We start from the raw sequence: 27,104 nt of genomic DNA, 5'->3' as shown, positions 1-27,104 counted from the left end.
GTGGACACTCAGGAAGTGTCACTAAATCCAGCTCTTAAGTCAGCCTAGACTCCTTCAGGATGTAGCCTCTCTGATATCCCTCCCCAGAGTACAGAGAAACTGGACAGAGATCCAGGGTGAAGTCTATTCCCAGTACGGGGGCTCTGGAAGAGGGCAGAGAGATGAAAGTGGGAGAACAGTTTGGAGATGAGCTAGAGAGAGAAAAGGAGTAGCACCCCTGTGAAGTCTCCCAGAGAGTCCTCAGAGTCTCAGGATTCTTAGTTGTCTAGAGCTGGGCATTGGGTTAGATGCTTTTAGCTCTTTTCTGTGCCCTTTGTATTTGCCAAATGGTTGTTTATTTCCTGTGTCTGCTCTGCTTAAGGCTCTTCTGAGGAGTGCAGAGCCTGAACTTATCTCTTCCTGGCAGGTGTGGAGGCAGATGCTGAGTCTGGGGCTCCAGCCGAGCCAGCATGGCTACAACCTCCTTTTGGGGGCAGCTCGAGACTGTGGCTTGGGGGACCCGGAGGTGGCCTCAGCACTGCTCCTGAGGCCCAGGGAGGAGATGGTCCTGCTCCAGCCCCGGGCAGGTGGGTTTCGGACAAGGAAGAGAGCCCAGGCCCAGGTGGGCGATGGCATGTCAATCAAGCACGTGGAGGCCCTGGAGAGGCAGCTGTTTCTGGAACCTTCTCAGGTAGTTGAGGGCCTTCCAGAGCCTCGTGAAGCCAGAGCCCCCAGCAAGGCCCAGCCTGAGGTGGATACCAAGACGGAGCCTGACCACATGGTGACCCTCACTTCATTGGCCTCAGAACCTTCTCGCTGGGGACTGGAGGCCAACCTCCTGACCTTGGGAGCAGTCCCCCCAGCTGTGGTCTCCTTTGGGACTGTAACCACCCCAGCTGACAGGCTGGCCTTGATGGGGGGCCTGGAGGGCTTCTTGGGCAAAATGGCAGAGCATGGGCTCAAGCCCAATATCAAAACCCTCACACTGCTGGCTGAGGTGGTAGAGCCTGGGAGTCCTGCAGAGTCCTCACTGCTGACTGTCCTGGACACGCACCAGGTGGAAGCTGACGTGACATTCTTCAACACACTGATGAGGAAGAAGAGCAAACTTGGCGATCTGGAGGGGGCGAAGGTGAGGGGCATGGAGGCAGGCACCAGATTCAAGAGGAAGGTTCCTCTGACCTTCCAACTGCAGGACCTGGCTCCCCTGCAGGGGGCGTCACCCATTCCACAATAGGTGGGCAGGCTGAGTAGAGCCTCTGTTCTGGGCCTGGGCTTGGGCAAAGCTGAGAACTGAGTGGTGAAGCAGCCAGCTGCACTCCATTGAGGAGCTTACAGATGGATGCAGACAGACACCAAACACATCTTCACTGTCCCGAGGGGCACAAGGCATACAGGAGCTTGGGACCCGAGTGTCCCCACCCTTCAGCCCACACCCTCCGACCCACACACACACGTAACGGTCCTCCACTAAATGCTGTTCCAAGAGCTTCCCATCCATTCCTCTTTTCACTGACCACACCACCAAGGCTCTGCTGGTACGAGGCTTCCTGCATTTCACAGAGGGGACACTGAAGCCCTTGTGGGATTTTGTCCATTTATCTGTCTAAAGCCTCTCTTGTCAGAGCACTGAGCTCTCGTGGACATCAAAGGTGGCAGAGATAGAGCTTCTGCCTTCAGGCCCACAGTGCAGAGCGCACCTTCCTCTAGACAAGCTGAATGTGAGAGCCCCTCCCTGAGCCAGCCAAGCTGCAAGGGCATCTTCCTACCCCAGCCCTCGCAGTCTCATCTTTACTTCCCATACTGCTGTTGGCATTGTCTGCAGCCCTGGGCTGTGGGGTCAGATGACATTGAAGGCCTGAGTGCTGGGATGGATGGCCAGCAGAGGAGCAGAGAGGCACAGGAATATGAAGGGCTTCAGGGAGAGGGGAGGGCATGTCTGAGACAGGCTGGAAGGCAGGGTGTCCTCGCAGAGGGACTGAACTCCGAGGAGCTGGGTGCTCGCAAGCCAAGCTGAGAACAGCATCCATGTGGTCACACAGGGAGCTGTGAAGCCTCTGAGCAGAGCTGTTCCCCCGAGGTCTCCAGCCAGCCATGGAACTTCAACTGAGAAGGCTCTTGCCAGGCCTGGTAGTGTCATATCTGTCCCCACAGGCGCTGCTACCACTCCTGGCAAGGAGGGGAATCATCCCCAACCTGCAGACCTTCTGCAACCTGGCCATTGGGTGCCGTAGGCCCAGGGATGGTCTGCAGCTGCTTGCAGACATGAAGGTGAGTTGGTCCAAGCCTAGGTGGAACCCATGGTGCTACGAACTTGGGAGGTGCTCAGGAAGAAAGCTGAGCCCCCCCGAACCCCCAGGCCTCCCCACCCTGACAGCATAAACAGTGTGTGTGAGGGCAGGGAGAATGGGATCACTCTAGCTTCAAGTGTAGAATGGTCATTGGCCCAGGTGGAGAGAAAGTGGACCCTGCTGCAGGAACTGGCACTGAAAGCATGGGGTGTTCCAGTCTTGAAGGTGGTTGCAGTGGGGAGAGCTCGAGGGGTGGGGACAGGTCTTGGCCCCAACTCTGGACGGATATATGTCAGAATTCTAGGGGCAGGGGTTGCAGTAAACCACAGCCAAGAGCTGAGGAGGTAGTCTACACATGGTTTACTGCCCGAGTCCAGTGATCTCTGAGCAAGTTCTTCAGGGCTGAGAGGGTAGGGTCCTCAGTTGGGGGGGGGGGAAGGACCTACAGTGTGGGGCACATGTGCTTTCCTTTTTGGAGTGGGGGGGTACAGCCTGTTATTGCCACAAGGTACTGACCTTGCCCCAGTTGCTGGTCTGCAGAGCAGACCTAAATGGCCTGACACGCACAGTGGGCTGCTTTGTCCCAACAGTTGCCGTCACGTCACTGATTGAATGTTTATGTTTCTGTTCCAGAAATCCCAGATGACCCCCAACACCCACATCTACAGCACCCTCATCAACGCGGCCCTCAAGAAGCTGGACTACACCTATCTCATTGACATCCTGAAGGACATGAGGCAGAATAGAGTCCCGGTGAATGAGGTGGTCATCCGCCAACTAGAGTTTGCAGCCCAGTACCCACCTACCTTTGATCGGGTGTGTACCCCAACTCTAACTCAGAGTCCTCTAGTCACCCCACCTACCCTTTACCCCAGGTCTGGCCTTGAGGAATTGGAATTCCCTTGCTTTAAATGTCAGTTGCTTCCCTTAGGAAGAATCCCAAATTCCTTAAACCACAGCCCATGTGTCCCTGTGGACTACATCTCAGGCCACTCTTCCTTGTATTCACTGTCAGCCCTGCTGGCCTTCCATCATTTCTGTGTAACATCAGCCTTTCCTGCCTTGCGGTTTTTGTAGTCCCTCTACCTTCAGTAGGCTCCTCATCTTTCCTGTAACTGGCTCCTCACCCTGTAGGTCGCAGCTTGGATGGCTCTTTCTCAGGGATGCCCTGCTGCTCCCTCCTTCCCATCACCTAGAGCACTGTTCCTTTTTGGCCATTTCACAACCTGTAATTGCATCTGCATGTGTGACTGTCACCTTCACAAAACCTAAGCCCCTCGAGTTGGAGACTGACTCTCTTCTTCACCTGGCTTCCTGGTACCTGTTCATTGCCTGGTGTCTGTTGTCAAGTGAATGGGGATGGCAGCAGGGCTGATAGAATCTCTTATTTTTTTTATTTTTTAAAGATTTATTTATTCATTGAGAGAGAGAGGGGGGCAGAGACACAGGCAGAGGGAGAAGCAGGCTCCATGCAGGCAGCCTGACGTGGGACTCAGTGCCGGGTCTCCAGGATCTGGCCCTCAGCCAAAGGCGGCGCTAAACTGCTGAGCCACCTGGGCTGCCCAGAATCTACTTTTAATAGCCACTTCTTTCCTTATTGTTCTAAGGATAGGCTGTGGGGTTCATTTTTAGGGTCCATTGAGACCCTGTGTTGAGTGCCTCCAGAGCAGCTGCATCATGGAGGAACACCACCCCGGTATGGAGGGAGATGGGCAAGGACACACCCAGGCATGGGGTCAGGGACAGCTATGCAGGTGCAACACTCAAGTGCCATTGTGAAGGCTTAGAATTCAGGAGACAGTAGAGCGTATGCCAGGAGAGGGCATAGCTGGGCATCTTTGAGCAGTTGGTTGACTCTTGTCTTAGTGACTTTTCAGAGTTCTTTGTGTTCTGTATATTTGTCTTTTGTTCCACGTTACAAGTATCTTCTAGTTAGCAGATTTGTCTACTCCGTGGTGTGGAGTCCTCAGGGGATTTTCTCAGGTTCAATTCAGACACCAGACCACCATAGGCCTAAAGCTTACTGGATTCAGGTCACATTCATATTCCCTTAGGAAGGTGATTTATTTCTATTTGTGACCATCAGCTTTTTGTTTTACGTACTTTCAAGGCTGTATTAGGTACATACAAGTTTAGAATCATTAAATCTTTGAATACAGCTGTTTGTCATTGTGTGGTAATAGTCTTGATCTTGAAAAAAAAATAGTCTTGATCTTGGATCTCTTTGGTGTTTTTCTCTGTATTCCTTTACCAGCTTTTTTTTGGCCTCTGCTGGGCCCACCTTGTTTCCTCCTTTTCTTCTCCACTCCTGCAGACCACTGCAGCAGTGCTGAGAGGACACAGGGGAGGTACTCAGGCTGTAGAGACAGTTAGTGGCACCCAGGGATTCTAGCTTGGGGGGCTGAGGTGCCATCCCCGGGTGTAGCACAGGAGCACATATTTGGAGGGATTGTTAGATGGGAATCTGGTCTGCCCCACAGCACCTGTGTTTCTTGACAGTAAGCTACTCAGGTATCAAACAGTTCTTCTGCCCTCTCCCCTTAACCACCTAGAAGCACAAACAGCTTTCCTGAGGCTTGAGTCAGCTGCCATGGTTTGGGATTAGCTGTGGGTAGCATGCAGTGACTAATGGCTCCTCTGAAGTCCATGCTTTTCCATTTATAGTACAAAGAGAAAAACACCTACTTGGAGAAGATTGATGGCTTCCGAGCTTACTATAAGCAGTGGCTGAAATCGATGCCAGCAGAGGAAACCCCCCACCCGTGGCAGAAGTTCCGGATCAGGCCCATGGGAGACCAAGAGTCCACCACGGAGGCTGATATGGACAGAAGCCTTGGAGGCAGGTGACAGGAAGTGCTGGGGGCCTCCAGCAGAGAAGGAGCAGAGTGTGTGGTTTATAGAGCTCTACAGGAGCCCTAGGAGCCTCTCTGCATTAGGCCTATGTGTGTACTCCTGTGGCCTCAAGCCAGAGGAAGGGTGCGGCCTAGAGTAAGTGCTGCAGCATTTTTCAGGCAGTTACGAGGAGAAACACTGGGCCCAAGGTGCCTGACAAGTTCATGGCAGGTCCAAGAGCAGCTTGGTCCACCTTGGCACCCCATCTCTGGTCACATCCTTGTCTTTGGGGGGTGGGTGTCGTCCCCCATCATGGACAAGGAAAGTGAACTTGTTCACAGTCACACAGCACCAATAGGGTGCTTGAGGTCCATGGGTGACTGATCTCTAGGGCCTGGCGCTTACCCCCTGGGTTCCACAGATTGCTACCTCTGAAAGAATAAATGCAGAACCCAGAAAGTTTAAAGTTTTATTTCTACAAATCACTGATAAACACCAAAGCTTTTACATACGGAGACCATGCTCCAACTCAGGCCAGGAGCACTGCTCTGCAGGAAAAGCTGCTCCTAGGAAAGAGGGTGGCACCACGGGCAGAAACCCAAGAAGTCCAAAGTTCAGGGTGAAGAGGGGTCAGGGCCTAAGGACCTCAGCCAGAGCAGCCCCGGCAGCCGCAGTGCGTGCACTCGATGATCCGGCCCTGCAACAGAGGATAGCTGAGACACTGCACTCCTGCCACATGCCTCCCCTGCCCCACGGAACCCTCCCACCAAGGATGGCAAAGGGACATTTGCTGTCTTCAGGACTCTCCTCAGAAAGCCTTCTGCGACAGATGCAAACAGTTGCTATGGACACTGAAGCTACAACTCTATGCATTTAATTTATGCACATTCAGTGCACACACTTGCCCCATATAAAGGAATAAAACGTGAATGATTGTTATTCTGTGAAATGAGCATGACATACCCTGCAGTGAGCTGGAAGTGGGTCTGCTACTGCTCAGGGGGCTCAGTGTCAGAAGCTCAGGCCCTCTAGGCTGGGAACTTTCCTTTTTTTTTTTTTTTAATTTTTATTTATTTATTTATGATAGTTACAGAGAGAGAGAGAGAGAGAGAGGGAGAAGCAGGCTCCATGCACCGGGAGCCCGACGTGGGACTCGATCCCGGGACTCCAGGATCGCGCCCTGGGCCAAAGGCAGGCGCCAAACCGCTGCGCCACCCAGGGATCCCTGGGAACTTTCTTATTGGGGCAGAAGATATGCACTGGAATTTAGATGGCAGAAGAGTCTTTCCCCCTGGGTCAGCTGTGCCCGGATGTTTGGCTGAGGGCCTGCCCAACAGCCAGAGGCCCCAGAGCTATGGTTTGTGTTTCTTTTCTTTTTTTTAATTTGAGGAGCAAGGCCCTTACCTAAGCAAACAAGATCAGATGGTGAAACCTAACTAAATTGAAAGCAAGCTCTATTCTGGCCACAAGGCTGGGGCAGCACCCCTAACCAAATGCCACCATAGAATCCTGGCAGGGAGCTTAGGCACTCCACCGCTTCTCCCTGCTCCCACCAGAAAACTAGCACCCAGATTCTTCCTCAGGAAGAATGTGATATCCTTGGGCCCTCATTCGATGTTCATTGCTCCCTGGCCTTAGAGATGATTCAGGGAGACAGAGTAGCCTGCTGAGCTAAAGTCCCCGGCCCAGAGCTCTATAGACTATATAACTGGTCTGCAACAGGAAGGGACCTGTGGTGAGGCACTAGTGTGAAAGGTAGCCACCTGGGAGGTGGGCAGGCTGGCCTGACTGCCCAGCTGGCCCACCATGGTCAGCCAAGGGGCCGCACTCAGAGGCCACTAAGGTGAACATTCTGGTAACTGCCTCCTTCTGCAGTTCTACTTCAGAGAGGCTTATATGCTGTAGGCTCAGTTACACATACAGCACCATGCCTGAGCTGCCCAGCTGCGGTCTAGTTTTAGAACAAAGTTCTACAGAAGCAATACAATGTAATTAATCTGAGGGAAAGAGATCTGGAGAAAAGTATCTGGGGTGAGCACAGGAGGGTAAGAATGGAAATGCCTCCCCTGACCCAGCCCTCCTCACCCCCACTTCCTATGTGAGGAAGGAATTCAGTAACTTGCCCAAGGGTGCAGTTGAGACTGGCCCCAGACCTAACAAACGATTGCTGCCAAACTGCCTAACACGGATTCTTCAGGAGAGGGACATGGCCTCCCTAGGGCATGGCCAGCAGGACACCCAGCATAATTGTGTTGAATCTCTGCCATCAACTAGGGCAGACTTCTGAACTGAAAAAGTAATCTCTAAATTCAATCATTGGACATTAGAGGGGTAGAAACGTTACCACTTCCAGCTTGCTTTTGGGGACCCGGCAAATGCAGTTCGTCCCAAAATTGGTGTCCCGTGTCTGAATGCAGCGCAGGCAGCATAAATTCTCATACCCCTGCTTTTTCCATTTTGCGATCAGGTTTTTATCAGCATAGCCTTCTTTAATACAGTATTCATATAGTTCTGTCAAAAAGGGGAAAGAGCATCAGACCATGGTATAACAAAGCTTCCCCAGCCCTGGCCCATCACTGCTCTTCATTAAAAAGAATATTTAGCCAGCCCTGACCCCTCCCCGCTTTTTTTAGTGATAAGAAAACCAACATTTACTGAGGTTGCAAGAACAAGAACCATGAAGTAAATCTGAAAGCTACTCAGGTTGGTGAGGCTGAGAGAATTTAGCTAATTACCTCTGCTTATGGCTTTCCGCTTATAAAAGAGGTCAAAAATATAGCGGGTTTTCTGGTGGTGGATCCTGAAGATAGGCCACAGAGATTCCACTTTCCTCTTTCCCTCATGAGGTTCTGTTTCAGCTGAGGAGAAAAAGGTGTGTGTTTGTCTTCTTGTGGCAGGTAGTATTCACAGGATACAGTTTTTTTTTTGGTTTGTTTTTTGTTTCTTTTTAATAACTAAGGATAAAGAATAAATCCGACCTCACACCTTCTAGGTTGGCTATCATCAAAAAGGCAGTAACAAGTACTGAAGATGTGGGAAAACTGGATCATATGCTGCTGCTGATGGAAATGTAACACGGTGCAGCCTCCCTGGAGAACAGTCTGGCCTCTTCCTCAGGAAGTTCAAGTTACTATATGCCCTAGTAGTTCTACTGCTTGGAATATATCCCAGAGAACTGAAAACACACATGCAAACAAAAACTCCTATATGAATGTGCAAGTAGCAGTATTCACAACAGCCAAAATTTGAGGCAATCCCGGTATCCATCAGCTGTTGAATGGATAAACGAAGCCCCCCATACATGGAGTATTGTTCAGCCATAAAAAGAAATGAAGGGATCCCTGGGTGGCTCAGCAATTTGGCGCCTGCCTTTGGCCCAGGGCGCAATCCTGGAGTCCTGGGATCGAGTCCCACGTTGGGCTCCCAGCATGGAGCCTGCTTCTCCCTCCTCCTGTGACTCTGCCTCTCTCTCTCTCTTTCTCATAAATAAATGAATAAATCTTAAAAAAAAAAAAAAAATGAAGTACTGGCTCCTCCTACAACACGGAGGAACTTTGAAAACATGATGCCAAATGAAAGAAACTAGTCCCCAAAGCCCACCTACTAGATGATGGTCTGCAGAGACAGAAAGACCAGTGGTTGCCTTGGACTGAGAGAGCTGGGGAGATGGCGGCGTGGGGGGGGTGTTGGGCGGGGGAGAATACTAAAGGGTGCAGGCTTTCTTCAGGAGGTAATGGTTGTCCAAATCTGAATATCCTGAACACCCTCCTTAACACTGTATAAGGGCAAATTTTATAGAATAAGACTTCTAGCTCAATAGAGCTGTTATTTTAAAAAAAGATAAAAAATAAGCCACATGATTTAAACATGATTATTTGAAGTGGCAATTCTCTTTCTGTTAGCAGTTATAAGTTGATCTTTGTCTACCATCTCCACTCAGTTTTTAGAGCAGAGGAGAAAGGTGAGGAGTGGTCAAGAAAGCTACCTCCATTTCTCCACCTTTGGGGCCATTCTATTACTTAGGAAATAGAATTCACAAATGGGATTCTGTGATCCTCAGGGCAGGCACTGAGGACCGAGCCAGTGCACAGTGCATGCTTGCTATAGCTCAGGCCCTGCTCTGGGCACCGGAGGTCCTGCAGCGGGGCAAGCAGAGCATCACTGGAGCTGCGTTCCAGGGCAGGGAAGTGCATTAGCACCTGGAGGTAAGTGGGGAAGGCCACAGAGAAGAAGAAAATACAGAAGTGGGGACTGACCTTTTATACAGGTGATCAAAGAAGGCACAAGGGGACATCTGATGAGAGTCTTTAAGAAACCAAGGGGGGAGGCTTGTTGAGTGAAACAGGTGAAGGGTGTTACAGGTATAAGCTTCCAGTTAGAAGTCCTATGGATGGTGACTACAGTTCACAATGTAGTATTGTGTATGTGTGAGTTCCTAAGAGAGTAGATCTTAAAAGTTCTCACAGGAAAAAAAAATTGAGGTAACAGGCGTTAAGTTATTAATCTCATAAAATATATACGTCAAGTCACAGGTTTGATGTTAAGCATATCTCAAAGGGGAGGGGGGGGCAAACATGCTTATAAGGCAGAGTGAACAGCAATGCAAAGGCCCATGCAAAGGCCCGGAGACAGGACTACTTGGGGATCAAGGAACAGCAGCTAGGGGTAGGAGGTAAGGGAGAGGTAGAAGGTAGAGCTAAAGAGGGAACTGCGAGAGAGTATTTGACCTGGAAAGCCACAGAATGACTGGTTTTGCTCTGAAGAGGAGGTGAACCACTGGAGGGTCCTGAGCAGACAGTGATCTGACCCTCCCCCGACTGCCCTGTGGAGAAGACTGTAGAGAGAAGCAGAAAGCTACTGCAGTTCCAAGTGAGAAGTCAGGGTAGCTTGGGCCAGGTGGTAGGATTTAAAAGCAATCAAAATTTAGACTGATGGATTTTCTAACATTTCTCTATGGGTAATTTAAAATACACACAAAACAGCAGAGTGGACTGCCACATTCCTATCACACAGTTTCATCAATTACTAACATTCAGCTATTGTTATTTTATTTGATTCTCCCCATTTTTGAGGGTGGAGAATTAGAATATTTTAAAATTATCTCACATCAAGTATCGCATTCATAATATGTATTATCTCTAACATATCAAAGATTTTTAAAAAGGTCTATAATGCCAGTATCACACACAGCGAAACCAACCATTACTCCTTACTAGCACCCATACTCTGTCCCTATTCAGTTTTCATGGAGTGCCTCAAAACACTTATTGACAGCTGTGTCTGAATTAAGGCCCAAACAACATCAGATGTATTTTGTTGATTTGTCTCATTCATCTGTAACAAACCTTCCCTCTTCATTCTGCCACTCTTCTTAGGAATCTGGATGTCGGGATCCCTGGGTGGCGCAGCGGTTTAGCGCCTGCCTTTGGCCCAGGGCGCGATCCTGGAGACCTGGGATCGAATCCCACATCGGGCTCCTGGTGCATGGAGCCTGCTTCTCCCTCTGCCTATGTCTCTGCCTCTCTCTCTCTCTCTGTGTGACTATCATAAATAAATAAAAATTAAAAAAAAAAAAAAAGGAATCTGGATGTCTTAGGTGGTTGGATAGGAAGAAAGGAAGAGAGGAGTCAAGGACGGCTCCATGGTTTGTGGCCTCAGAAGGGAAACAACTCTGGGGTGGGCGAGTGATTCGGTTCTGGAAATGGTAAGTTTGAGACGTCCAAATGGGGCCATTCAACAGGCAGCTGGTATAGTCTCCTATTTAGGCTAGAGAAGACATCAGATCACCTGGGTTGAGTACTGAAAGGCAGTGGCTGCATAAGCTGCTGAGGGAAGGGCATGGTTCTCCTTAGGCTGGAGCTGGAAGCAGAGCCTCCCTCCTTGTGCCTTTGTTGTTTCTTGATCTTTTAAACATAGCAGCATTCTCATTCTATCTTTCTTTCTTTCTTTCTTTCTTTCTATCTATCTATCTATCTATCTATCTATCTATCTATCTATGTATCTATGTATCTATTTATTTATTTATTATGATATATATATAGAGAGAGAGAGAGGCAGAGACACAGGCAGAGGGAGAAGCAGGCTCCATGCACCAGGAGCCCAACGTGGGATTCAATCCCAGGTCTCCGGGATCACACCCTGGGCCAAAGGCAGGCGCCAAACCGCTGCGCCACCCAGGGATCCCTGCACTCTCATTTTTAAAATCCCTTTTAGGCCCATTTTCATAAGACCATGTGAACATTCTTGTTGTTTTGTACAGGTTCACACACAAAGTGGAATGCATTTTTCAATGGGTGATGCAGAGTCCTGCCATGTTTGAGGGAAGGAAGAGAAGCTAGAAGTAGGGGCATCATGGTATAGACTACATTTAGGTTTCTGCTGCTTTGCTAATGCCAAGAACTTTAAAAGAAATGTCCCATTAACTTCAAAACCTTGGCAACAATTATTTTTAAGTGTTATTCTTTAAAAAAAATCTAGTTAAATGTTCATTATGCAAGTGTTTATGCTTCATTTTCAACTAATTCAAAGTCCTTACAAAAGTAGTTATTTAGGGGTGCCTGGGTGGTGGCTCAGTCAATTGAGCATCCAACTCTTGATTTCTGTTCAGGTCATTATCTCGGGATCCTGAGATCAAGCCCAAGCACCTCTCCCATCCCTGCTCTTTTAAAACAATGAAAAGAAAATAATCCAGTAAGTTCGTCATGTAAGGCCAACAGATGCTTGTGGCTTCAGATAAGAGTTCTAAAAACATGCTACACTGATTCATCAAGTTCAGGATCATACAGCATTTTGAAGGAACTGAAGATAGTACATTTTGGAAAACTAGTAGACTATGCAAAAACAAAATGATAAAAACAGTGTCAGAGACCTGCAAGGAAAATCTGGACTACGTTGTTTCTGAAAATGTGAAAATGAAAAAGGACAGGATTTTCCAAGTAAACGTAAGATCCTAAATATGTACCTAACCCAAAACAGTCGATGATTATAGGTAGACTATTTGATCTTTATTCTCTAAGGCTTTTATATTAAGTTGGCTCCAAAACGTTTTTGGAGACCTTTTCATTAGTGCCATCCTACTTCCCAGAACTCCTAATATTCCTGAGTTAGTAAGCAAACAAAACAGGTCAGTGCCCAGAAGCCACAGTGGTGCTGACTGGCTCTTCCCATATGATACTTGCATTTATGCCTGGTCCCTGGAGACATCTGAGCCTGTGACCCTTAGATGCAGCTCACCCAGTTAGGAACTACCCCACTCACCTTCTCTCATCTTTTGATCTAATTCATCCAGTGTTGGCTCGATCAACTCCCAACCATCTGGGGGAGCTTTCCGGCTTCTTTTGACTTTAGGCATTTTTCTCACAAGATAATTTGCAAAGATCTGGGAGGGAAAATTAAATGGATTGGTTTCTGAACCTAAGATCCCCAAAAGCCTTCACTAGCCACTATTTTGGTGCACATTCACTTCCCTAAATCTGTTTCCTCATCTGTAAAATCTGCATAGAGGGCCATCGTGAAGATCTCATTAAAATTATATGGAATATGCTTGTATTAAATATGTTTAGTAAATTTTTGTTGTTATCATTAACATCACCTATGAGCCTGGCCTTGGACTGGATGTTGGGAACATAGAACAAACCATAAGACATAACTTCTGTCGTTGGGAAAGTGAAATTCTAGCAAGAAAACAAAATGAAAAGGTAATTACAATACAGTGTGAGAAGGTCTATGGTTGGGAGAGCAGAGAGAATGAGGGCTTAAAAGGGAAAAAGATGGTGTAAAGCCAAAGTACCTTACCGTCTGCTTCCCAAGAATGTAACAGAAAGACCTCTGGTCTCTTCAGTTACAGGCTTAGGTTCTTGTCCAGCTCTACCAATTACTCTGTGACTTTGGGGAGGTCACATTCCCTTTCTGGTCCTCAGTCTTGTCTATAAAATGAGGGCAGTGAATTAGCTGGATTGCCAAAAAGTCTTTTAAACCCAAGAAAAATGTTATATAAAGGCAAGTCATATAAAGCCCATCCAGTACAAATCTAAATGAAACGTATTTCAAACCACATTGCATTTCCTAATTGGCACAGAGGATTCAGGTTAATTACCTACCTCCTACTTTGAAGCATAGCAGATTCCTCTCTCCCAAACTCAATCAGTCCGTCCCTTCCGTGGAGTGCCTGACTCCGAGTTTACAAAGCGCCCCCCTCCCCCAGTCCTTTCATCAATTCTCCATTAACAACCTTACAGTTAAGGAATAAAATTTCTAGGGGTAGAGTCAGGGTCACACAGCTGAGGACTACCTGAGTATGGTTCTGACTAGGGGGCTCCTGACTTCCAAACCAGTGGTCTTTGCACGTGTCTCTCCAGCGCTGAAGCTAGAGATGGACAGAATCTGGACCCTGCCCAAATGCGCGCACGGTTTGAGAAGACAAAGATACGGGATGACCAACATGCTATGATCCAGCGAAATTCGAGAGCCTGGTCCATCTGGGGGCCAGAGAACAGCCCAGGGGAAGTAATAGGCAGGAAGCAACTGGATCAAGAGGTGGCAGGCGGAATAAGAGGTGGCAGCGCTCAGAAGAAACGAGTGGAAAGGCGTTCAGAGCTAGGGAAGGAAAACGTTACGGTCGGAATAACAGGAAAGGCTCCCTAGAGACGACGGCATCTAGGCTAGGTTTACAAAAGAACAAAGAGCATTTACACAGAAAACGTTCTCTGCAAAGAAAGCAGCGGGAGGAGGGGGAGCCTAGAAGCAGAAGAACCTTCAAATCTCCCATACCCTGGGCAAAACGAACGAGGCACCACCTCCTCTGACCTCCCGCTCCAGGGGCCCGAAACTGCCCCTGGCCAGCCGCTCAGATCGCTTCTGGCCCGGTGCAGACCTCCGATCCCTGGCCCTAGCTGTTACCAAGGTACTGGAGGACACAGAAAAACGCTCACCTGAACCACCGTCACCGTCAGCCGCCACTTCGCTACCGACGGCTTCCGCTTCCCAGGCGATCTCTCCAGGCTGAGGTCCTCGCGGAGCCGCTCCCCACCTCGCGCCGAGATTGCGTCATCCTAGGTATCCGCAGTTCTGCCTGTAGAGAATTTTACAGCCGCTATTGCGTTTTGCCCTCACATCCCGCGGGGAGACCGGCAGGCTCACGCGTCTCCCCAGGGCGGGGGGACTGGAGGCACTGTTGCCTGGGCAGCGCCCGGGCGAGCCTGGACTCAGGCGACCCGCGGGACAGTCTCCGTGAGCCGGCTTCCCTGAGGTCCCCGGTACTCGGGGGCACGGCGGCGACGGCGGCGGCGCGCTGAAGAAAACTGGGCCGGGCGGAAGAAGTCGAGCCCGAGGCATTTCCGGTTCCGGTGTCAGTTCGAGGCGCCGCCGCCGCCGCCGCCGCAGCCGCCGGAGCCGCGATGCCTAAAGGAGGTGAGGGGCGAGTGCGCGTGGCTTGTGGGCCTCGAGGGGCCGCCCGAGTCCGGCTCCTCTTGTTCATTCAGCCCGCGGGTGTCTCGGACAGCGGCGCAGAGGGAGGACGTCCGCGCCGGCTGAGGGCCAGGTGTGGGCCTCGACGCCCAATTGTCCGGATGGAAAAACTGAGGACCGGAGTGGCCACGAGCTACTCCTCCGGGGGTCTTAGGAGAAGACTCGGGGGCCTCCGGCTCCTCGCCGGCACGGAAGGCCGGATCTAGGGCGCGCTTCTGCTGGCCTGGGGGACCTGGAGTTCCCTCCCCTTGTAGGCTTGCCGGGGACTGAGTCACCGCGTCCCGCGCCTGTGCCGGGGCTCGTCTGCCTTTCGCGTAAAACGTGGGCCCTCCCGAGCTCTGGGCGAGCCGGGCCTGCCTCGTGAGAGAACTTGGTGTTCTGGCGCCTGGCGGACCTAGCTTTGACTGCCCCTGTTCGGCAGCGGCTGCGTGTGTGCCTCTGAGCCAGGCGCTTCATCTCCCTGTGTTTCGGTTTTCTCATTTGCAAACCGGGTTTGTGATTGTAGCTACCTCATAGTACGGATGGGAGACTTAAACTAGGTGATCCACGTGGAGTGCGCGGCACAGCGCCGGGCCATCGTTAAGTGTCCGCTAAGCACTATTTGTAGGGTTTGGTCAGTTTCTTGTCCAAGAAGACCGAGGATCCACGGTAGACAGTCCTTCATTCTCTTTCCCCTAAGAGTCAGAAGTTCTTGACTTGAAGTCTAGCTGTGTCACTGTCTAACCCTGTGGCCTTGAACAGATTATTTAATTCCACTCTGTTTTTCTCATCTGGAGCACTTGGCTAATAACCCTTAGCTTGGAGAGCTGGAGAAAGAGGTCATTAAAAAAAAAAAAAAAATAGAGCACTCAGAGTGCCTGGCTAACTCCTGGCACAGAACATATGTTCGGTTAATAGCGGTAGCTCATGTGTCATGTTGGTTAAGCTGCTTCAGCCACAGGAAATCTTGGGAGTTTTTTTCAAACCTAAATGACTTCCTGATTTTACTTGCAGAGATATTGGGGTTTACAGAGTCGAATCCATTTAAACCTACCTCCCTACTGATTTCATCTGTGGAATCAGTCTCTTCCATTTTTCTCGATCTTGGTCCTGCAAAAGGAGGGTGCTAAATGAACCCTCTGGTTCCAGAATTCTGGCTTTTAAAGTCCTACTTCACAGATAGTTTGAGCCAAGGTTAGAGGTTACAGTTAGAAAATGCTGAATATCTTGGTTAAATGACTTGGCCTTTGGCTTGTGAAAAGCTTTTATGGGCAGATGAGATTTGCATTTCTTGCTTGTGTTGATTTACTTCAAAAACTAAAGAAAAGATATATATTTTTTTAACTACAAAATTCCCCTAGAGAAAAGGATGCACTCTTGTTTCCAGTAAGTTACTGTGAATCACTTTTAAAGGCAGAAGGAGCTTCTGACAGAAGTTATGGTAGGCTAAACTAAGGTCAGTATCCCCTAGGCAGGTGTGCGGGATGAGAGCCTATAGTAGCCAGTATTGAGTTGTTACTACTTCTTGGAAAACTAAGAGGGCAAGAAAGGGTGTTAGGTTTTTTCTTTTTTTTAATGGCAAGCTTGGTATCACACAATAGGACTTTCATGAGCATAAACAGAGACACCCATGGGAACCCGGGTAGTTATTAAAAATGGGTGGTGTGGTCTTTAGCAGCCAATTATGGCTCTGCAGCTGCTGTCTAGGAACTAAGGAGGAGGTTGGTATCTCTGCTGCTGTCTCTGGAGTCCAGAGAAGCTCTGGCTGTCTAATTACAGATTCTCTGTGCTCAGTGAAACACTCACTGGAAATCAACTGGGCCGAAGCTTCCAGTAGAAGTGGGAATGGATTGAGGCCACAACCACCCAGCATCCTCCAGGACCAGCAGACACAGGTGCCACCCTGCTGTAAAACTGGCTGATGGCTTTAAGTCAGCCTCTTGTCTTGGCTCAAGAGGCTTGGACTGTAAAACTGATACTCTTAGATGAGCTTTAATCACTAGTCACATTTTTAACTCTTAGAAGGTAGTTGGTTTTATTTTCAACTTTAAATTTGTCAGCTATGTTTCTCACTTCAAGCTCAAGAAAGTTCTCAGTAGGTTATTAGGGTCTTTTTTCTAGCATGCCACTTAGGTGAATGTGAAATATTTTATTGTATTCTCTGACATTTACAGTGAATCACTGATGAGGCTAGTGCCTTTGTTGTTTTCTTTTTGTCAAAATACTCTATCCGAAAAGTAACAAACATGGCACAAACCTAGCGTATGTTTCTGTAGTGCTTATCCAGTGCCAGGCACTGTTCCAACAGACGTATGTATGTTAAGTTCATTCCCGTGACAACTGTAGGAGGTAAGGATACAGATGGAGAAACTGAGACTCAAAGGTTATGTACCTGCCCAAAGCTAGTAAGTGGTGCAGCTGAGATTTGAATCTTCAGTGACTTGTCTGTAAAACGAGACCAGCTGTGACTCCCTATAGGTTTATTCTGAGGATCAAATAAGTGCATGGCTGTGACCGAACATTTGCCAAGTAAAAACCACTGTAGTGACAGCAGGGGCATAAGTGTTATATGTTTTTTACTGCATTTTTGTCCACTGTGTTTGGAATCCTTTTTTTTTTTTTTTTTAAGATTTTTTATTTATTCATGAGGGAGACAGAGGCAGAGGGAGAAGTAGGCTCCCCTCAGGGAGCCTGATGCGGGACTGGATCTCAGACCCCAGGATCAGGCCCTGAGCCGATGGCAGACGCTCAGCCACTGAGCCAGCCAGGCATCCCACTGTGTTTGGATTCTAAGGAACCATGGGATTTGGCCAGTTCTGATATGCAGTGTGCCCTCCTCCATATCCTTCCCTCAGAGCTGTGTTTGTAGGAACCTACATCCAGCATACAGTTTGGAGCTGCCTCAGGTTGTCACACGTTGCCTCTTTTGTCCCTTTGAACATATGAAAGTAGGAAAGTATAGGTTTGGGTGGTGCTTGGTGAGGGGGAGGGGAGGTCTCTGCTTCTGTGCATCAGGACACAGCCCCCTGGGGCTCAGGGCCATCAAGGAAGCCTATTCCCTTCCACCTTCCTAAATTGCTAATCCTTGTGCAGGGAGAAAGGGAGGCCACAAAGGCCGGGCAAGGCAGTACACAAGCCCTGAGGAGATCGACGCACAGCTCCAGGCTGAGAAGCAGAAGGCCAGGGTGAGTACATGCCTGTCGAGGCCACTCCAGTGGCCCAGGGTGATTCCCTGCCTCTTTGGCATTCAGAGAGGCCAGGCAAGGACCACCTATTCCTAAGAAGCAGCCAGCACCTGAGGTTTGGGATTGGGGATGGGGCATGGGCGGCAGGCAAGTATCCCAGAACAACCAATGACTGAAAAGAAGAGCCATCTTCTGATTGAATCGATTAGAACTTTGTTCTTTTAGCAGTGATTGCCTTAGTGGGTCTCTGTTCTTGGTCCTGTGTGCCTGCTTTCTGGAAGCTGTCCTTCTGCCAGGCTCAGCCCATCCATAGCTCAGGTTCCCAGCAGGCCCCATTTGTTTGTAGCCATGCCAGACTGCTTGCCAGACCCAGCGTGACATGATGCCCTGCCTTCCCACACCCCTAGCAGGCAAAGTACTATTCCTTTCTCCAGACCTTGCTGAACGTCGCCTCCTCTGTGACTCTCACTGATGCTATTCACCCTTCCCCCTCTAGTCTGAGCTTAATACTTTACTCTATTCCTGCAGTGTTTTTTACAGCCTGTTGTCAGGAAATAGAATGTTTCCATCATCACTCACATCCACATCCCTGACCATACCATTAGATCCTTGCATGGATAAGGGCTGAAAAGAGTTCAGTCAGACCTGATGAGTGACACTGCTGTGGAGTGCCTGGGAGTTCCTAGAAGGGGAGGGGCCATAACCGACTGGGAGAGGGCAAGAGGGCTTGATGGAGTTGCTGGCAGCTAAGCAGGACCTTGGAGAATGTGTGGGCAAGTGCAAGGAGGGGGAAGGACCTACTGTTTTTGTTAGGAATATTTTTGGTGGGGAAGCAAGAAGGGTGGAAGGAAGCGACATGTTGGGTGTTGTCTTAGGAAGCCAACACAGCAAGGCCTCTGCATGGGCAGGTTGGAGTGGCTGGCCTACCATTGACTGTGGGAGTGGAGAGCAGGGGAGGACTTGTCCAGAAAAGCGAGTATGATTTGGCAGCTGCATGTGGCAGCTGGGGAAGCAGAAGGGGAGCTGAGCAGGACTGTGGTTTTCAGCCCCACAGCTGAGTTCTTCTGAGTCTGGGAGATGAACTTCTCATCCAGGATGGACTGTGGGAATGGTTTTTAGACTGTGGAGCTGAATAGATAGGCTGCCTCTGACCCAGGTCCCCAACTAGGGGCCGGGGTCCCAGAGTCGGACCCTTGTCATACTTGGCCCCAGCCTTCTGGGGCTTAATTTTTCTGGGTCCACAGACTAGAGGTGGTGGGAGCAGGGGTCACAGTCTAGGGGGTTTGTGCATTTTTGATTTTGCAGGTTGTCCATTTCTGAAACAGGAAGAAGAGGAACAAGGAGAAGAAGGTGGAGATGGGGCTGCAGGTGACCCCAAAAAGGAGAAGAAATCTCTAGACTCAGATGAGAGTGAAGATGAGGAAGATGATTACCAGGTACTGTGTTTGGTGGAGGCCTGAGACTTGGCCTCATTCAGTCAGCAAATGTTTATCAGGTGCCTGTTGATGACCGTTTCCAGTGGTAGATGCAGATAGAGTCCTTGCTCTTAAGGGGGTTACTTTCTTTTTATTTATTTATTTTTTTTTTTAAGATTTTACTTATTTGCTTAAGAGAGAGAACATGAGCCAGCAGGAGGGGCAGAGGGAGAGGGAGAAGCAAGCTCCCTGCTGAGCAGGGAGCCTGATGCAGGGCTTGATTCCAGGACTCCAGGATCATGACCTGAGCTGAAGGCAGATGCTTAGCAAACTGAGCCACCCAGGTGCCCCAAGGGGGCAGTTACAGACAAAAAAGAAGTAAACGAACAGCATAATTTCAAGTAGTGGCAGGTATCATGAATAAGATGAACTGTGATTATGGGTACTTGAAATAGTGTGTGGTGAGGAGGTAGCTTTTAAACTGAGATCTGAAAAACAGGGTGGAGTCAGGTGTGTGAAAATTGTCGTGCAGCACAGACCGGGTGGCTGGATTTGCAAGCACAGAGGCCCCGGGGTGGGAACAGGAACAGGAGGCCAATCAGGGATGTACCTTGGTGGATACAGAGTGGCTTGGGATGAAGGAGAAGTTGGCAAGGGTAGCTTCCATGTGGCACTTGAAAGGGTTTGGGTTTCACTGTTGTGGGTAGGAGGCCGATGGTGGAGGCCTTGAAGTTGGAGAGAGAGATGACTAGATTTGCTTTTGTTTACTTATTTATGGTTTTATTTATTTGAGAGGGTGAGAAAGAGCATGAGCCAGAGGAGGGGCAGAGAAGTGGACTCCCCATTGAGCACGAGCCAGATGTCGGGCTCAATCCCAAGTTTGGGATCATGACCTGAGCTGAGGGCAGATGCTTAACTGACTGAGCCCCCCAGGTGCTCCCCAGATTTGCTTTTAAAAGGCGGTTTTGGCTTCTCTGGAAAGAGTTCATGGTAGGGTGTTGAGGATATAAGCAGGGAAATGGCAGCCAGTCTCTAGACAAATTGTGGCTTGTGTTGAGGTGGGTGGTGGCAATGGCAGTGGAAACAAGTGGGCAGATTCACACCACATTTTAGAGTTGGGCTCTTTGTGGGTTGCGGAGGGTTGGGTTTGGGGGTTGAGGGAAGGGGGCATGAGGCTGTGGCATAAAGGATGGTCAGGAAGGGGCAGGGTGAGTGAGGCACATTCACTTTGTGCTCTCAGTGGAATGTGGAGCCTCCTAGTGGAGGCGTTTCTAGGTAGCTGGATTGTATGTTGGTGTCTGGAGCTCTGTCAGATTAGCTGAGGTTTGGAAGCTGTCTCCCTCCGGTCATTTAAAGAGAAAAGTTGGGGTTAACAAGGACTGATGCTTGGACCCAACCTGCTACATTGAGGACTTGTGCTCTTGCTGAACTTGCCCTAAGGGAAATGGGAAGTTCAGGTTTCCCGACCCTGTAGATTGTGATCTCATGGCTCCTTCTCACATCACCCCCCTCCTATCAGTTGGGATGGCTAGGAATGGGAATTGGTCCTGAGGATGTCCTCGGCCTCGCCTGCCCTGCCCTGGGGATCCAGTGGTGCTCGTTGCAGTCAGCTGTGAGATTCCATGGAAAACTTTTCGGGGGCTGAGCTTGAAGTGGAGATATAGTGCTCTGTGTTGAGAGCTCGTGAGTTGGGCTTAGGTTCTCAGCTCATCTACTATCCGCTTCCTGGTTCACCTTAGGCAAATTATTTAGTCCTGTGTCTCTGTTCGTCCCCTGTGGTTGCTGGGACTTGGCCTAGCTTGGGTTCTAGTCCTGTGCACTCGCTGTCCTTGTACCTCCTAGGCTGGTGAAGACTCCTCTTAAGTGCTATTCCTCCTGTGAAGTTCAGGCCAAGAATCATGTTGGGTAGAGCAAGAGTTTGTCCCCATCCAGGCGGGCTGTTGGGAGATGGCATGGCCCTCAGAGGCTCTGCAGGACCAAACTTCTCCAACAGCCAGCTTCTTGTCCTATCTTAGCAAAAGCGCAAAGGCGTGGAGGGACTCATCGACATCGAGAACCCTAACCGGGTGGCACAGACAACCAAAAAGGTCACACAACTGGACCTGGATGGGCCCAAGGAGCTTTCAAGGAGAGAACGGTAATCTCTGCTCCTAGGCCTTGGGACCTGGGCACAAGGGCAGGGGCCTGGCCTGTGGGGTGGGGCGGGGGTTAGGGGCTTGGGGGGAAATGGCTGAGGCGCCCAATTCCCCTGCCTTCACCTCTTGGGCTCTGAGGTTCCTAGTAGCTGAGTGGGGGCTCCAACTAGAGCATTTACTTTATTTCATCTCATTCCCCAAAGGTTCTATAGAAGCTTTGCCAAAAACACAAAACAAAAATAATTTTTTTTTCACCAATGGGAACACAGCAGGGAAAAACAGAACAGCAGATTCAGACCCGAGTGTTGTTTTTGAAGTAATGGCCAGGGATATGGAGGGTTATGCTACAGTCCTTCCTCCAGAGCACCACACTCCAGGGACTCTTCCCTTATCCAGCCTGAGCTAACCATTCCTGGCCTGCATTCTTCTCTGGTGTCACTGCCATGAGAGGGGGGCAGGTGGGAGAAGGCAGCCCAGTGAACACTGCTGGCTGCCCCAGCGCTCTCTCAGTCCCAGCTGGAAATAGAGCTGCAGAGAGCCTCTTCTTGGTTTGTGCGAGGATCCCAGTCCAGTGCTGAAATGCCCTGCACACGGCCATTCCCAGACAAGTAGTGCCCCAACTTTGGATGGCCACCAGCTGACATCAGGGGCCCTCCAAGAGGTTGAAGCCTTCTAGGGAAAGCTGCCCAGTTTTTTTTCTTTCTGAGCTGCTAGTATTTAAGTCCACCTTCCTGTGCTAACCCCATGACGGCTGAGGGGGTCTATGAATACCCCACAAGGAAGACTCATGAGCTCCAGGTACCTCTCCGGTAGCTTCTGTCTCACCAGTAAAAAGGAGATCTTGTTGTCACCCCCACTTATTGAGGTTGCAGAGTGAAAACCATAAAGGTCAGCATCCTGCCCTGGGACTTAGCCTTCACTGAGGGAGCCTTGCAGAGACTTTGGGTAGCCTTGCTCATCAGTCATTCTAGATGCCTCCAGGGCACACCACTCAAAACCACTACCACCACCCCACCCACACCCCACCCCCTACTCCGCCCACCCAGGTTTGGATCTCTTCTGCTCAGCCTAGAGGCTCCTGGCTCTGCGTCTACCTCCCAGGGTAGGATCTGCTGAGCTAAGAGGTATTTTAGTCTCTTCTCTAGCAAGTGTCTTGTCCAGTCTCCTGTCCAGAGTCTCCTGGGTAAGACATCTGCTTATCTAACTTTCTGTGGGTGGCTTTCTCTCCTGTCTGGCCAGGCCCCATGCTTTGTTTCTTATTACCCAATGCTGTGTGCCGTGAAGGCCTCTGGGGGGGCAAGTCCCTCTCCCAGGCCCCTGCTAGACAGGGCTTCCCTGCCCCCTCCAATATATGGCTCTTCCAGGAACCTGGTATAGATGGGACCATCCAACACCACAGTGAAAAAGCGTGCCCACTCCAGAATCTCAGGCTTGGGAGGAATATCCTCAGAGGAAAGAAATGACCCATCACCTCTTTCTCTACCTACTGGGTTGGTGACTGATGCCTATGGGAGTCTAGCTGTTGTTCCCACACCCTCCTCAATGGGTGCTCACCCCCTTGAGAACAGCCTCTTGCACATCTGAACTGCCCTGATTGAGAATGTGCCATGTTCTCTTGACCTGAGATTGGGTGGGTGTGATTCCCATCTGGGCTACTTGATCCACTCCCTTCTCTACCCCCCATAGAATGTGGTTTCCAGTGCTTTCCTCCTCCTGCTCATCTTTGGATATAGTGTTCACTTGGTTTTTGATCCCCCTTTCTCATTGTGGACACCAGACCATAGTCAGCACCCCTTTCCCCACAATGCAGATGTTGTTCACTCTGTGCTGAGCTCACCCCCATCCTGTGTTATCTGGAGAAGCTGGTGCACCAGTTGAACTTCCTCTAGCCCCTTGAGTCTGTACACCAGAGTCTAGGCTGTGCCTCTGCCTGTTTGTTTGGTGAGTGCCCAACACAGAGGGGACACACACAGCCAGGGCACCCTCCTCCACTTGAGCCCCAGGCCCAAGTACTTGGCTTTTCATCTGGCTCCCGCATCCAACTCAGCCGGTTATGGTGGGGAAGATGTTCCCTGTGACACCATTTTATCCAAACAGAGAAGAAATCGAGAAGCAGAAAGCAAAAGAGCGTTACATGAAAATGCATTTAGCTGGGAAGACAGAGCAAGCCAAAGCTGACCTTGCCCGGCTGGCAATCATCCGGAAACAGCGGGAAGAGGCTGCCAGGAAGAAAGAAGAAGAGAGGAAAGGTAAGTCCTGAGCCCTGGTGCAGCTGCCTGAATCTGGTTCTGGGCAAGCCACCAAACCCTGCACTTCAGTGTCCTCATTGTGCCATGGCATGGGCTTGGGTTGTTGGGTAGAGGCCCAGCCTGTGTGTATATGCAAGTGCCTTTCTCATGTCAAGGGGTGGTGGGCGTTTGTGCCCACCATGTCCCAGGGTGCTGGGAGGGTCCAGCAGCAGCCGGGAGTTGGATAAGGGTTTGAATCTAAGCAGAGCACTGTCCACAGCATCTGATGGAAGCCTCAGGGATACAGCTAGGTCTGACCCTCAAGGACCTGCTAAGGTATCTGGTGCCTTGTGCAGTGGGGAGAGCTGCCTCAGGTAACCGCTGTCCATCTGAGGGGCTTGAGAGGGTGGGACAGGGGCAGGCTGGACCTCACAGTGCAGACCTGGGTGAAATCTGGCCCAGCTGTCCCTCCTCCCCGATGCTCTCCCTCCAGTGGGGTCAAAGGTTGGCAGTGGGGGCTGTGGGATTTGGTCTGGTTTATAAGTCGAATGCTTATGACCTTCTGTCTCCTGGTCTCATACACTCTATACATGGGGGGACCACGAGAGCCCTTAGGGATCTGCTGTCCTGCCTCCTCGCTAATTCACAAGGTAGCCAAGGCCCAGAAGGGGAAATCAGCTGCCCCAGGGTTGTCACTGCATTGGAGATAGCCTGCTCTCCCAGCTTCCCACCGGAAGCTCTCGCTTCACAAACCCTAAACCCTTTGAACGTTGCTGCTTATTGGAGGCTGCAGCACCTACAGGGAGAAGGTGTAATTGCAGGGTCCTGCCTGGGGGTGGGGTTAGAGATTTCTCTCTGCCCTGTAGATTGTGCGTTGGTGCCCCTGTCGGGCGCAGTGGCGCCCCCAGGAACCCTCTTCTCCCTGGGTCTGTTCCTCTTCTGCCAGCTGAGCCAGTTGCCCAGAATGTTTTCTGAGGTCTTTGAGCCCTACAGTGCTGTGCTCCGGGGGTGTGTGTGTGGTGGGGGGAAGGGTGGTTTTGTGCTAACACCTGCCCTTCCCTTCCCACCCTCAGCAAAGGATGATGCGACTTTGTCGGGAAAACGAATGCAGTCGCTGTCCCTGAATAAGTAGCACGGCCTGCGGGAGGAGGCACCGGGGATCCGGCCACGCTGCCAGGCCCTCTGCCGAGTCTCACCTGCCCCACCCTGGCGCCGCCACAGCAGCCCCTCACGGCAAGGAACCCCTGCAGCCTGGGGTCTCCTCTTCACCTTGGCACAGAAATCATTTGGGGGGATGGTAGGGAGGGCTGGGGGGAGGGGGCGGCTGCTATCTTTGAGACAGAAAGACGCGGGAGAGCGTTTCATATGTAACCATTCGGGTGTTTTTGCTGTTTTTAGAATTCAGAACTCTCGTTGGGGGTGCCTGGGAGGTGGGGTGAGAGGAGCTTCCATTTGTCCCATAGGTTGCACGGTAGGGGGTGGTTGTGTGTGGGGCAGCTGCTGACAAGTTTGCAACAACCAGCCCTAGTCTGTGTTGCCTGGGTGCTCACTGAGAGGGGCTGTTGTCTGGGAGCCCATGCCCCTGGGTCCCTGAGGGTCATGGCTTGTCTCCAGCCAGTCCGTTCTGCCCTTCCCTGCCCCATCCCCACCCTTCTGGCCAGAGCTCGGGCCCATTCTTAACCCTACCCATTGATCATTTCAAGAAACCTCTGTTTACTGTGCAGCACCCAGGCAAAACATGCTCCACAAGTCCAACTTGTATATTTGGCAGATTAAACTTGACATTATCGTAATCTTTGTTCTGTGATCCGTTTGGGGGCACTTTGTGCCTGGGCCCTTTCCACCCAGGAGGGCACGGGTTTGCTTTCAGGTCCATCTCCACATGGTTCAGGCAGCACCCAGCAGGACATGAGGACTGGTCCCTGGGCATCTGAGCCAGGAGAGACCTCAGGATACAGAGTTAGCCCCTCCCTTCATTTAACCCAAGTATGGTGGATCTGGAGCCCGAGTGGCTTGCGACCCGTCCATGCTCCATAGCAACCTGGCAGTAGCACCATACCTCCCCGTCCTGCCCTCCAGGGGCCCCCAGCCTTAACAGTCTCAGAATTTCAGTGCTGGGAGGAAGTGTCCTGACACCCAGCATGGCTGCCAGGCATTACCTCATGCCATCCTTACCTCCCTGGATGGTGGGGATGGCGGCAGGGAAACTGAGGTTTGGCACAATCGTGTGAACCACCTGCAGGCTTGGCCACTGTGCCTGTCCCTTCTCCTGCACCCCTTCATGAGGGGCACTCTGCCTTGTGAACACCAGCATCCTTTATATACGGTTCTGAGAGGTCAGTAACTGGTGCCAAGCAGGGGTTTGCCCTGAGGTCAAAAAGCGGGATTGAGTGGCAGAGATGGAACTGGACCCCTGACTTCCAGTGACTCCTGCCACACACATTCCCTGGGTGTGACCTCGCTGGAGCCTCAGAAGGGATACAAAAACTGCCCGCAGCTGCAGCTGGTGGAAAGCCCCTGACCCTGGACCTGAGGAGCAGGACCCCCATCAGAGGTTTGCCAGAGCACCGTCCCCTCCCCTCACCCCTTGGAGGTCATGCCACAGCTCAGTTTCAGGTCTGTACCGAGAAAAAGAGGTTCTCTGAGAAGATGAACAAGAAGGTGGTAGCTGTTTGGCAAGATTCACGGACAGAGCACCCAGTCCTTGGCTCCAGGGGCTGCCAGCAAGCAGAACTAGAGCCACACGGGGTGGTAAGGAGGCATCTTCTAATATGCTGGAAGCTGGAGATTTGCGATAATGGCTGGCATGGAGAGGCCGTGTTTGGCCTGGGTCACCAGGGCTCCCGGGGTGCCCAGGACTTGTCCTCGTCTTGTTGGACCTTTGTGTGAGACCAGAGCCAAGGACTTCCCTGATGTCTGCAGGCTGACGAGTGGTTGTACAGATCTCACCTGTGTAGCTGGGTGATGTGCCGGCAAGACTGCTGCCTTGAAGCATTTCCTTTCTGGCTCAGCTAGAGACCCTGACTTACATCGAGTACATGTCACCAGAGGCTCCTCCAGGGGGGCTTGGAAGTCAGACCTGAGATTGGATCCTGGCTCTGCCACCTCCTGCCTGTGAGACTTTGAGGAGGTAACTTCTTTTTCTGGCTTTGTTTTCTTTTAAAAAATGGTAACAAGGCCTTTTTTTTTTTTTTTTTTAAGGTTTACTTGAGAAAGAGAGTGGGTTGGGGGCAGAGGAGGGAAAAAGAATCCCAAGCAGGCTCCACACTCAGCTGGATGCAGGGTTCAATCTCCCCACCCTGAGATCATGACCTGAGCCAAAATCGTGTTGGACACTTAATTGACTCAGGTGCCCCAAGGCCTTCTGTCCAAAGTGGGGACACAATGACCCCTGTGTGGTAGGATTCTCCCAGGTGTTTCTCTACTCCTTGTCCCTCATCCCTACAGCTTGTTGGTCCCCAGGGTCTGTGCTATCCCCAGGTCACCTCACACCCACAGAACTGCAGCAGCCACCTCATGTCTCTGCCAATTTTAGTGGCCTGATTCCCCGGGACGCCAAGGATATCCAGGAGCTGGTCTCTGGGGACCTTCCCAG

The 27,104-nt window shown here is 50.7% G+C and overlaps 3 protein-coding genes across 19 annotated transcripts in view; 2 read left to right on the top strand and 1 right to left on the bottom strand.

The window, feature by feature from the left end:
* The window catches only part of LOC140638930 (ATP synthase subunit f, mitochondrial), a 57,430-nt gene extending 49,127 nt beyond the window's left edge, over window positions 1-8,303 (top strand). For 5 of the 10 annotated variants that reach the window (XM_072837058.1, XM_072837060.1, XM_072837062.1 and 2 more), the window contains exons 6-10: window positions 407-1,111; window positions 2,134-2,250; window positions 2,904-3,086; window positions 4,935-5,102; window positions 8,088-8,303. In XM_072837058.1, coding sequence (XP_072693159.1) covers window positions 407-1,111; window positions 2,134-2,250; window positions 2,904-3,086; window positions 4,935-5,102; window positions 8,088-8,120 — 1,206 coding nt within the window. In that variant the 3' untranslated portion in view covers window positions 8,121-8,303. Of the gene's footprint in view, window positions 1-406; window positions 1,112-2,133; window positions 2,251-2,903; window positions 3,087-4,934; window positions 6,042-8,087 lie in introns of those variants that run through there. The other 5 variants (XM_072837069.1, XM_072837063.1, XM_072837064.1 and 2 more) reach the window with 1 other exon arrangement.
* On the bottom strand, window positions 5,558-14,372 carry BUD31 (BUD31 homolog). Of its 8 annotated transcripts, XM_072837154.1 has the most exons (8): window positions 14,033-14,372; window positions 13,543-13,697; window positions 12,897-13,027; window positions 12,694-12,775; window positions 12,360-12,480; window positions 7,838-7,960; window positions 7,447-7,613; window positions 5,558-5,799 (listed from the first exon to the last, which is right to left on the bottom strand). In XM_072837154.1, the coding sequence occupies exons 5-8, from the start codon at window positions 12,451-12,453 to the stop codon at window positions 5,749-5,751; spliced, it is 435 nt and encodes a 144-aa protein (XP_072693255.1). In that variant the 5' UTR covers window positions 12,454-12,480; window positions 12,694-12,775; window positions 12,897-13,027; window positions 13,543-13,697; window positions 14,033-14,372; the 3' UTR covers window positions 5,558-5,748. The 8 variants fall into 8 exon arrangements, with proteins under 8 accessions (XP_072693255.1, XP_072693253.1, XP_072693251.1 ...); XM_072837152.1 differs by lacking the exon at window positions 13,543-13,697 and having other exon boundaries at window positions 12,892-13,027; XM_072837150.1 differs by lacking the exon at window positions 13,543-13,697.
* On the top strand, window positions 14,343-25,302 carry PDAP1 (PDGFA associated protein 1). The gene is made up of 6 exons (XM_072837148.1): window positions 14,343-14,510; window positions 17,640-17,731; window positions 19,057-19,167; window positions 21,162-21,283; window positions 23,379-23,530; window positions 24,583-25,302. The coding sequence occupies exons 1-6, from the start codon at window positions 14,498-14,500 to the stop codon at window positions 24,639-24,641; spliced, it is 549 nt and encodes a 182-aa protein (XP_072693249.1). The 5' UTR covers window positions 14,343-14,497; the 3' UTR covers window positions 24,642-25,302.
* The last annotated feature ends 1,802 nt before the right edge of the window (window positions 25,303-27,104 follow it).

The sequence above is a fragment of the Canis lupus genome, chromosome 8, assembly GCF_048164855.1.
Source record: "Canis lupus baileyi chromosome 8, mCanLup2.hap1, whole genome shotgun sequence".
Classification (NCBI taxonomy): domain Eukaryota; kingdom Metazoa; phylum Chordata; class Mammalia; order Carnivora; family Canidae; genus Canis; species Canis lupus.
The sequence above is the reverse complement of the archived record's forward strand: the minus strand, read 5'-3'. Positions and strand labels throughout refer to the sequence as shown.